The sequence below is a fragment of the Podarcis cretensis genome (genome assembly GCF_951804945.1).
Source record: "Podarcis cretensis genome assembly, chromosome: 7".
NCBI classification, from domain to species: Eukaryota; Metazoa; Chordata; class Lepidosauria; order Squamata; family Lacertidae; genus Podarcis; species Podarcis cretensis.
The window spans coordinates 697,994-709,805 of NC_137176.1; the positions used below are offsets into that span (position 1 = coordinate 697,994).

General features: G+C 49.2%; 1 protein-coding gene across 1 annotated transcript; it reads left to right on the forward strand.

Moving 5' to 3' along the window:
* The first annotated feature begins 200 nt into the window (after positions 1 to 200).
* PCDH8 (protocadherin 8) lies at positions 201 to 6,751 on the forward strand. Its single transcript, XM_079983885.1, has 3 exons — positions 201 to 3,653; positions 4,476 to 4,683; positions 5,408 to 6,751. The coding sequence occupies exons 1-3, from the start codon at positions 1,035 to 1,037 to the stop codon at positions 5,779 to 5,781; spliced, it is 3,201 nt and encodes a 1,066-aa protein (XP_079840011.1). The 5' UTR covers positions 201 to 1,034; the 3' UTR covers positions 5,782 to 6,751.
* The last annotated feature ends 5,061 nt before the right edge of the window (positions 6,752 to 11,812 follow it).

Genomic DNA, 11,812 nt, shown 5'->3' on the forward strand with positions numbered 1-11,812 from the left:
TCTCTGGCGAACCGCTAACGAGGGCTTCACGAGCCATTTATACAGTGTCATCTTGGAAACCTTTCGAAAGCTCCCCCGGTTTAGTCGAAATCCGATTTGGAGCTCAGCCCCAGTTCCCCTGCCCCTAGTTTCGCAGCCCTACTGGCCAAAAGCTTAAGATTTGGATCACTCTCTCTGCCGTCCCCGCGCCCCCCACCCCGCCGTCTGCTTACTGCACAAAAACGCCATCCTAGGGCGAGCTCGTGGGAAGGGCAACGCAGGTTTCTCTCTTACAAGAGGCTTATTTCTCCTGTTTTGTTCTGGGGGTTTCTGCGTAGGAAGGAGAATGGGGCGCAAAGGGGAGCTCCTTGGCCATAGAGGCAGTCGTGTCCCCCCAAAGATCATCCTGGGCTGAAAGCCCAGCCCTGCCGGGCTTCAAACGGGGGCGAGACTTCTTCGCCTGTGCGCGGCGGCCGAAGGGATACGCATTTGGAATGGACTGGATCGGACTTGTGTTAAGACACCAGTTTCTGCCCCGCCTTAGGAGGAGACGCTGGGAGCCCTTCAGTTCGGCTCTAGCCCAAAGCCATGATCCCGCTCACTGCCCCCCAGGGAAGAAAAATATGCCCTAGAGCCGAAGGACACAAGGTCAAGGCTCCCTCCAGCGCCTTTTTTCTCCTGCGTCTCCCCAGTCCCGGCACATATAATATATGTGCATGTTGCGATGTGAGATGGTCGGGGAGGCGTCTGGGGAGGTAAGGGAGCCCACCATTGGCTGATCCGCTACGCAAATTTGCATACCCGCGTCTATTAAAGACCCTTTGGAGGGGCCGCGCCGGCTTAGAAGCGGGATAGAGCGAGGCAGCTGCAGCGCGGAGCCCAGCGAGCAGATAGCCGAGCAGCGGCCGCGCATGGAGCCAGTCTAGAGAGCACCCACGCCGAGCTAGAGAAGAACTCGCGAGTAGCCGCTGGCCTGTTGGCCCCTTGTTCTCGCCCCCTCGCCCCCCGTGGCCCCTTCCTTCTCTCTGATCGGCGCGCAAGGCAGTGCCAGAGCCATGAATGTGCGCAAGAACGGGCGCTGTCCCGGCAACCTTTGCCACCCTGGGGGTCTGCTTTGCCTAGGCTGGCTGCTCTCCTCTGCCCTCGGCAAGACGATCCGATACCACACCTATGAGGAAGACCCTCCCGGCACAGTGATCGGCACTTTGGCCGAAGAGCTGCCCCTGAAGGGCCCGGGAGGAGGAGGCGGAGAGCGCAGTTTCCGCCTGGTGAAGGCGCCGGGCAACAGCTCGCTGGTGCAGGTTCGCGAGCTGGACGGGCAGCTGAGCCTGGGCACAGAGCGGCTGGACCGCGAGGCGCTGTGCGGGCAATCGGAGGAGCCGTGCGTGCTGGCCTTCGACGTGGTGAGTCTGGGCTGGCCGCGCAGCGGCAGCGGCGGGGGCTCGCCTCCTTCGCCTTACCGCCTGGTGCACGTGGAACTGGAGGTGCGGGACATCAACGACCACGCGCCCCGCTTCCCGCAGCCGCTCATCGCCCTGGAGGTGTCGGAGAGCGCCGCGCCGGGCACCCGCCTGCCGCTTGACCTGGCGCACGACTTGGATGTAGGCTCCAACGGCATCCAGAGCTTCGCGGTCTCGCCCAACAGCCACTTTGGCCTGGAGGCACAGAGCCGCGCAGATGGGCTCAAGTGCGCCGAGCTGGTGCTGCTGACCGAGCTGGACCGCGAGGCGCAGGCCGCCTACCGCCTGGAGCTAGTGGCCAAGGACGGCGGCAGCCCTGCGCGCTCCGGCACGGCCACGATCAGCGTGCGGGTGCTGGACGCCAATGACAACGCGCCCGCCTTCCCACATGGCGCCCTGCTGACCGTCGAGCTGCCCGAGGACGCGCCATCCGGAGCGCTGCTCCTCGACCTGGACGCCTCGGACCCGGACGAGGGCGCCAACGGGCAGCTGCTCTACGCTTGGGGCAGCCAGGTGCCCGCCGAGGCGCGGAACCTCTTTGCTCTCGACCCGCTCTCGGGGCGCCTCAGCCTTCGCGCTGCCGTCGACTATGAGCTCCAGCGCGCCTACGAGCTGGACGTGCAGGCCAGCGACCGCGGCGCCAGCCCGCTGGCGGCCAGCTGCAAGGTGGTGGTGCGCCTCCTTGACGTCAACGACAACGCGCCCGCCGTGGCCATCAGCGCCCTCAGCGCCGGCAGTGACGGGGCGGGCGCGGGGTCCGAGCCGGGACCGCTCGTCGAGGGGAGCGCGTCCCCCGAGGGCGCCGCTGCCGCCTGGACGGTGGCCTACGTGAGTGAGGCGGCGCCGGCAGAGAGCCTGGTGGCGCTGGTCAGCACCTCGGACAGCGACGCGGGAGCCAATGGCCAGGTGCGCTGCGCCCTGCTGGCCGCGCCGCACGAGCCGTTCGCCCTGCAGCGCGCCTACGACGCCAGCTACGTGGTGCTCACCACGGGCGCCCTGGACCGTGAGCGCGTGCCCGAGTACAACCTCACGGTTGTGGCCGAGGACCTGGGCTCGCCGCCGGCCAAGACCGTGCACCGTCTCACCGTGCGCTTGGCCGACGAGAACGACAACGCGCCTCGCTTCGCCAAGGCGCGCTACGAGGTGGCGGTGCTGGAGAACAACCCGCCTGGCGCCTACCTCGCCGCCGTCCTCGCCGCCGACCCGGACCAAGGAGCCAACGGCAAAGTCACCTATAGCCTGATGGACAGCCAAGTAATGGGCGCCTCCATTTCCACCTATGTTTCGGTGGATCCGGCGACGGGGGCCATCTACGCATTGCGCACTTTCAACTACGAAATCCTCAAGCAGCTGGAGCTGACCGTCCAAGCCACGGATGGCGGCTCCCCTCAGCTCTCCAGCGCAGCCTTAGTGAAGGTGCGGGTAGTAGACCAGAACGACAATGCGCCTGTCATTACTCACCCAGCACTCATCAACGACTCCCTTGAGATCGGGGTGTCCAGAAAAGCTGCCCACGACTCGGTGGTGGCACACATCAAAGCCAGAGATGCTGATGAGGGAGTCAACGCTGAGCTAAGCTTTTCCTTCCTAGAAGATCCGCAGCAACAGCAGCCACCAGCCCTGGACCTCTTTGCGATCAACAAGAAAACAGGAGAAGTTGTGCTCACCGGGAGCTTCTCAGAAGAACAGCTGGGCCAAGTCTACCAACTGCTCCTCACCGTGGCCGACAATGGACGGCCTCCCCTCTCCACTACCGTCCCTATCAGTTTCCAGGTGACTGCTGCGTTGCTCCCCGCAAGCAGCCAGGATTCCAAGGCCAAGCCCAACACTGGGGAAGGGAAAGCTGTGCAGTGGGACATCCCCTTGATTGTCATTATCGTCCTTGCTGGGAGCTGCACTTTGCTGCTGGTGGCCATCATCACTATCGCCACCACTTGCAACAGGCGTAAGAAGGAGAAGAAGGGAGTCCTGGAGGAGCCGCTGGACAGCTCTCACCTGGAGAAGGGGCAGCAGGAAGGCAAGGGCGGTGGCCTGATCTCCTCCAGCCCTGGCACCCGAGGCAATGGCTTCGAAGTTCATTCCTTCCCCAGCAAATCTTCCTTTGCTAGCCCAGAGCCCTCCCCAGCCAGCGAAGACATCCCGGCTTTAGAAAACATCAGAGAGACCGCCAGTCTCTATGACAGCCAGAGCAGACTCCGGGGGACGAATGCAGAGGTAGCATTTCCCATGGTCTTGATTCCCTTTCCCCCCTGGGAGAGGCACCTTGCTTCTTGCACCTTAGCTTATTATTCCCCCCCCCCCCTTTAGCTTATTCTTGAATGTTTGGGGATTTTTACATCCAGTTCCCAAAGTAATTTTTTTAAAAAAATATTTTATTAGTTGAATATAAGAACAACATATAATCAGATACAAGCAATCAAATACAGTTTTCCCCTAACCCCCCCCCCAAAAAAACAGCCCCAACTACGTCCAGATAATTACATTAGTAATATAGTTAAATAAAAAATTATTTCTACAGTTGCTGGTTTAAAAAATATCATTCCACATGCTCCCATGTGTGGGTGGTTTAAATGCATGTTCTTTCTTTGATGCATATGTAATAAAGGAGGACCACGTTATGTAAAAGTTATGTAGTGTCTCACATTGTTAAAGTAATTAAGCAGGGATGTTTGCATTTAAAGTTATTTACAGCCAGTCTACACATCAGTTAAACCAGGCATCCCCAACCTTCGGCCCTCCAGATGTTTTGGACTATAATTCCCATCATTCCTGACCACTGGTTCTGTTAGCAAGGGATCATGGGAGTTGTGGGCCAAAACATCTGGAGGGCCGCAGGTTGGGGATGCCTGAGTTAAACAAAAGTTCTTGATTTGTAGCCTAGCTTGAGTCTAGGTAATTCCAATTCACAGGGATGTGGTCCAAGCTGCTAGTTAGACTGCTTTTATTAACACTGCTGTTCCTTATAACATTTTTCTCCTTTTCTTCCCCTTGCCCCCCCCCCAAATCCTTCACATGTGCCCTTCCACCTTCTTCCAGTCTTATGCCTCTACCCCTAGTTACACCAAAGAGCCAGTCCCACCTGTGGCCATCTGGAAGGGTCATTCTTTCAACACCATATCAGGCAGAGAAGCAGAGAAGTTCAGCGGCAAAGACAGTGGTAAAGGCGATAGTGATTTCAATGACAGTGATTCTGACATCAGTGGGGACGCTCTTAAAAAGGACCTCATCACGCACATGCAGAATGGTAAGGATGCCTTAAACTTTGGCACTTTCCCCTCAGAATGCCACAGAACTTGGAAACTGTTGCCCCAGAAACATTGAAAGAAACCCAGCACCAAAAGACCTGGTCACCATTCTACTGTTTTTGGAAACCCTCCTCAATTTTAATGAGTCTGGGAATAGGCTGTTAATTACAGCAAGAGCTATAGATTTCAATCAATCTCACAACTAGGGAAAATATAGCAGCCAGGGTGGCTGACAGTTTGGGGCGCATCCACATCACCCGAAGCCAAAGGACCAGGTTCTGTCTGGCTATTTCTTATACTGCCATTTCTCCAAGCAGCTCAGAATGCTTATCCTTTGGATCCTTCTTGGCACAACGTTCTGAGTTGTGCTGGCTTGTATTGTGGCTTGTCATTTTAAGGGGAGGGTGCATGCAGGTCCCAGCCCCCAGCATCTCCAGCTAGGGCTGGGAAGGAGCCCTGTTTGAAACTTCCACAGGCTGCTTAGCTAGGTGAAACAAAGATCTGATTTGGTGTATGGCAGCTTCCTATGATGCAATTTTGATGGTAGCTGTATGAGGATCTTTTTGTCCTTCATGTTAGTTTCATGAAATGATTCTTCCCCTTTCCATCTTTCCTTTCACTGAGAATGGCACTGATACAATGGTCTCCTAGGTGCTGCCCTAACAGTGCTCTGCTTGCTACGTGTCCATGTTCTCAAGTTTGTTTTTCCCCTTGCATTTCTAGGGTTGTGGGCTTGTACTGCTGAATGCAAGATCCTGGGCCACTCAGATCGATGTTGGAGCCCTTCCTGTGGCCAAGCCAATCCTCGCTCATCCCCCCACGCAAAGACCCAGCTGTCCACCTTCTGCAAAAGCACCTCACTGCCCAGGGATTCCCTTCGCCGAGATAACTATTATCAGGCACAACTGCCGAAGACAGTGGGGCTGCAGAGTGTCTATGAGAAAGTCTTGCATAGGGATTATGACAGAGCTATTACATTGCTGTCGCCTCCTCATCAGGGGAGGCTGCCAGACCTCCAAGAGATCTCAGTACCCTTATACCAAGCACCCTCCACTCGATATTTAGGCCCTCCACCTGAGACCAGTCAGAAGGTTTAACTACTAATGAGTACTTAACTTGAGCTGAGGTTCATGAGTGTCAGGCCACAGGAGCCGTGTAAGAAGCTGGTGTCAGGCCACAGAACTTGAATTTCCAGAACCACGCATTTGCTGGAGATGTTTATCTCTCTGTGTTATCTGCAGGCTGGCTGAAGAGGACAATGACTCCGAGCATGTGCAAAGTCTCTTTCTCACTGCTTTGTGATCACAGCCAGCCCCGACAAGCTTCCAAGTTTATACGAGAAGTCTTTGTATTTTAGCACCTCTTTAAACACACACACACACAAAAAAAAAACCACACCCCTCTACCTGTGCCCTCCCTTGCATCTTATCCCCAAAGCATGTACCTACATAAATGCACACTGTTTGATTTCCCCCAAGAGTTCTTAAATTATTGACTCGGTTCAGTGAAGTATGTAGGAATAAGCAAAATGTGCCTTAAACACTAAGATATATGTTATAAATGAAGTTGTTGGGAAAGATTTCCAATTACATTGGTACTGTTTGATATTTGCAAACAAAAAACTCTTTGTGGTTAATGTAATTTTTATGAAATGTGCAGTATTTAATTTTTTTTGTCCTATATTGACCTTTTGTTTCACCCGTGGCCTGCCTTTTCATAGTGGTTTTTTAAAAACCTGTATATGATGTAATGTAATGTTTGTACATAAGGAAATTTCACTCTATTTTTATATAATAAAACCTTGGGGAAGGAGAATCTGAATTTCTTGCCAAAGGAACTGTCTGAAAGACATGTGCAGAAGAAAAAAAACCTGAATTATTTAGGAGTCACATAAAGGAACTTTCACAGTTTAATGCTAAGTTAGTTAAGCAACTACTTGTATTGGAAAAACTGCCTTGCAAAGTATGAATTGTGTTTCTGGAGTCCATGGTCAGTTTCAAACTAAATGTGGTTTAATTATTCTGTGTCACTTATATAAACACTAATAAAGACTTGTTATGAGTTTCAGGGGCTCAGATGCTGCATTTGATTATCACAGTTACAAATTCACAGGCCTTCCCAAGTCAGGTAATAGACAATTTTTGCATAAGAACAGGGAGTCATAGAACTATCTTAAAATAGCTAGCATCCAAATTTACTCCCATAACACCTAATTTCAGATTTTTCTGAGGGCTGTTTCATCTAAGAACCTTAGAAGAGCTCGTGGATCCGGCCCCTGGTGTATCTGGGCCACCTTCTGTTCTCACAGTGGCCAGCCAAATGCCTGTGGGAAACCCAGGCCAGAGCCCTTTTCCCTCCTGTGTTTTCCAGCAACTGATATTCAGAAACGTTTGCTGCCTCCAGCTGTGGAGGCAGAGCAAAGGCATCATGGCCAGCAGCCCATGAGAGTCCTTGCCTTCATTAATGTCTCTAATTCTCTTTGAAAGCCATCTAGCTTGGTGGCCTTTGCTGCCTCCCGTGGAAGGGAGTTCCACAGTTTAACTATGTGCTGCATAAAGAAGTTCTTTCTTTCATCCCTCCTGAATTGTCCAACACTGGCATCATCGGATGCCTGCAACTTCCAGTGTTATGTGAGACAAAGAAAAACTTCTCTCTCCAGTTTCTTCATCCCATACATAATTTTTTACACTTCTATCATGTCTCCTCTTACTCCCCTTTTCTCTAAACTGAAAAGCCCCAAACACGGAAACCTTTCTTCACAGGGGAGTCACTCCATCCCCACAATTGTTTTGGTTGCCCTTTTCTGAACCTTTTCCAACTCTTCAATGTGACTAGAACACGGTGAGGTGCAGTCACACTATAGATTCATATACTGTAATGACATTATGATAATGTAGTTTATTTTCAATTTTTTTTCCTATTGATCCCCAGCATGAAATTTGAGCATATATGTGAAATGGATAATTTTTTTGCCCCAACATGTATCATTATACAATTGTTTATATTGAAATGCATTTGCTGTTTTACTGCCCATTCACTCAGTTTGGAGAGGTCTTTTGGAGCTCTTCAGTCTCTCTTTGTTTTAACCACCCTAAACTGGTATCACTGGCAAACGTGGCACTTCACTACTCACTGCTAGCTCTACATTGCTTATGAGCAACTTACAAAGCACAGATCCCTGGGGGACTCCATTTTCTACACCTCTCTCTTTGGAGAAACTTGTCCGTTAATTCCTACTGCTTGCTTCCTGCAACTTAACCAATTCCTGATCCACAGCATCTAGCCTCCCTTTCCAATTACCCACCTCCCATGATTACTCAGCATCCTTCTACCACTGTCACCATTCCCACATTCTGTCCTGACCTCACCTGAAGACTCCTCACATCACCCTGTTATTTCTCTATCTCCTGCTTCTACCTTCACAGCCCTTCTACAACTCTTGTTTGCCCTCCTTTCTACATTCTGCTCCATTCACGCCACATTGTTTTTGTGAGATAACCAGGCTCATATAACCAAAATGCTTAACTCTAATTAATGCATGAAGGGGTTAATGCCATAGAGTAGGCTGTCCTGCCAGGCTTAGCTAGGTCACTTCCCCTCACCTTGGGAGGAATTTTCACTTCTTTGGAACTAAACTAAATTTTATTGCCTGTGCAACCTTTCTGGCTGATGTGTGGAAAAGCACATGAACCTGACCATTGGAGAGTTTGTAAGAAAACCTTTTTTTACTTACCAAATGTGTGGGTTTTTCCTTTGTTTGGGGGAAGAAGGGACTATTTTGGAACTCACCACATTCATGCCTCCTCCTCTCTCCTCTCTTGCTACACTTTCCTTTTACACAAAGCACTATGGTGACATCCTGTATCCTCCTCGCACACATTGCAGCTACTAAGCAGCCTTTCCATCTTCTGCCTGGCTAGAACACCACCATTCACTCCTATTATTCTGCCCCTTTCATTTTCAACCCCCGTTTCCCTGCCTCCTATTTTGCAACTGCCTTTGCATCCCATTAGGTGCATTGGATGGGGTGGGGGGACTTCACTGCACTCTCAGGTGGTAGAGTGAACACATCCTAAGTAACCTATTTGATGCTTGCACCTGCCACATGGGTTACAACCTAGGCATATCTAGCTGAAGCTCATCTGTCAGCTACAGCTGAGCTAGGAACTTTATTTTTTGCTTTGTCTATCTACTGCTATCTACTGCTATTGGGGTGATTTAAATTTTGCTAGGGAGCAAGTTTCCTAGGCCAGATTTCTCTGGTTACATTTCTTGGGGACTAGATAATCTCTGAGCATCCAGCATCATTTACAGCCTTTGAGAAATGGGAAGGATAATGGGAGGGTATTCAAATAAGTTCCGCCACCTTCAAATATTCACCACAGCTTCAGTTTTGCTCTGAGTAGAAATGCTGTTTGAGGCAATCAGAGTAGAAGAGTAAGAAGTGGCTCAGAAGGAGGAGCCACTCTTGTACTCTGACCAAGAATCTGTATGGTAACAGCTGGAGAGGACTAGGCAAAATCAGGCCACACGGCTAGTCTCTGGTGGAGATTATGCCCTAAGAAACAGTTAAATAGCACAGTTTCTACAGCAAAGTCTGAAACCTTTTCCTGCCATAAGGAAAGTGAAATAGTGGCTTTAACTGCTAATGTTTCCCCCCATCAGGAAAAAGAAGAAATATGTGCTAGGGGGACTTATTGCCCTGGGAGCTGAACAGGAAATGGAGCAGATGGCCACAGACATAACACAAGAGGGCAAGGACCGACTTTGGCCATAGGAAACCTGAATTAGCAAGTCTTGGTGCAAGAAGCAATTAATTCTAGGCTCTCATTTGGACACTTGGCCCATGACACCAGCAGAGAAGGCCACTTCATTTATTCAAGTGCAAACACCAGGGCAAACACCACAGTCAAGTCCAATATCACAGGAGCAGTCAAATGTCCCAAATAAACAAGTACAGGGAACATGACATCAGTGCCCATGATTACAATAGCGAGGATTTCATTGGCTTTTACACTTGGCTGATGATATTGAATAACACTGAATAAAAAATTCCTTTTAAAAGCAAATTGTTATTTGTTTTTCTTTTAACATTTCATTTCTAAACCACCCTTTATCTCACAAGTGATTGTACTGTCCCAAAGCTTTGCCAAACCACTGTCACCCTTTCACAAACCATTCTTAAACACTGACCACAGGGCATAATGCTTGGCCTTCTATAAAGGACCTTGCCATAAAAATAGGTTACAAGGAGCAATAAAACCAAGTTTTAAACCATCTCCACACAACAGCCAAGGAATCACATAGCCCAGGAAGATGGATGTTTGGATTGAGATTTGGATCTTGATTGCTTCAGTTATTGCTGTTCTATTTTTCTCAGGAATTCTCTTCAAAATGTACAACAAGTCTCCTTTACTTTCACATCTTCTCGAGTAATCGTTGCCATTCCATTTGTTTGTACCTATCTTAAAATTGCATGATATCAAGCAAAAACTCATTCTCTTATCTAGCTTCACGGCCTTGATGGCAGCCACAACTAGCTTCTGGAATTAGTGACGGTCATGGAACCAGGGGGACATTAAAAGAACATCAACCCATATTTAGTACCTAAAGATAGAAGTCAAGAACAGGTAAGCAGGCAACACATGTTTTACTTGATCCCCATTGACATCTCTGGCTCTCACAAGCTCAAGGTCTTTCTGATTCCCAGAGAATACCAGTGAAGGGAGGGATTGCTGCCATCCCTTGGGGCAGTTGCTTGTGGTGTCAGATCCAGTTCCTTCTCTGTGACCTCTCTCTCATGCTCCACTGGGTTGGATTCTCCTGCTGTTACAGAAGGGTCATTCCATAAAAAGAGATCCAACTTTTTTACCTCATGTCATCCAATTTTATTAATAATGATCAAAACTAAGTTTAAATCTAAAATTTTAATTTTTTTTATCTCATCCCGTTTGTGAGTTATGAGGGTTTGACATTTCAAAAAATTGACAATTTTGGCCTTGCCAGACTACACAAAAATCTTAAAAGCCCAGCCCAGAATTGAGACACGTTAAAACTAAAAACGCCTGAATTCAGGACTGTGCCTATGGGATAAATTATTTCAGTGAATGCATAGTCTGAGAGTTGGGAGCCCTTGTGTTCCACAATGCTGACCATCCTCAAACTAACACACACTGAGACTCCTTTGAAGACATGAATTTGCCTTATATTGTACCAGAGTAGCCCAATATTCCCTACCCTGGCTAGCAACTCCTCTCCAAGACTGCCTCACGCAGGCTTGTTTCTGAGCTCTACAACACAGCCCTTAACTGGGATTGAACCATGAAACATCAACATGCAAATCAGATGCTGTAGTTCTCAGCTACAAGTGCTTCCTGATCAGTTTCTGCACAGCTTCCATTCTCTATGGTCTGAAAGTTTAGGAGCATAGGGCGATCTCCAGTGTTAGTCATACTCAGTGTAGACACATTCCTCTCAGTGGATCTACTCTGAGTATGACTAATGATGGAGATTGTCCTTAGGAAGCTGCCTTATTACTAGGTCAGACTATTGGTCTATCATCTGATGAGCAGTGACTCTCCAAGATGATCTTCTTGCCCATCACTTGCTTCCTGATCCTTTACAGTGGAAATGCCCTCTGTGCTGGCACTATGGGGTCCTTCTCTATGCAAGGGGAAAAAGGAAGAGATCAAAAGGAAGAGACTTTCCTTGGGCCATTGTAGGCTGCAAGGTGCTCCTTCTCACAACAGCTGGAATAGCTTGAATTCTAAAGATTTCTTCTGTTCCTTTGTGCTCATCTCTTCCTCCCCCTCCACACCATTCTCCACTTCGACCATCCTTTCTCCTTAAGCCTTTGCCTACATTTAATCACCTCCATGTGACCCTTTCTTATTGCAGGCTACTTCTTTTTAAGTTATTTACTTAGCTGTGAAACTGATTATCCGTGTAACGACTTTAATCAATTATTTGTAGCGAAGAACTTCTCTGCAATTTAATTAGCTAAAGTTCTTTCCTGACCTAGGAATATCTCAGCTGCATCATATGAGGGCTTCAACTTTGAAATGGCAACACTGTTCATTAAAAATAACTAATAGCTGCAGGGTTTCAACATGTAAATGTTCATTTTCA

Coding starts and splice junctions, on each gene's coding strand:
- PCDH8 (XM_079983885.1), top strand. CDS start 1,035: ATGAATGTGCGCAAGAACGGGCGCTGTCCCGGCAACCTTTGCCACCCT. Junction 3,654..4,475: donor TCCGGGGGACGAATGCAGAG/GTAGCATTTCCC, acceptor ACCTTCTTCCAG/TCTTATGCCTCTACCCCTAG. Junction 4,684..5,407: donor CATCACGCACATGCAGAATG/GTAAGGATGCCT, acceptor TTGCATTTCTAG/GGTTGTGGGCTTGTACTGCT.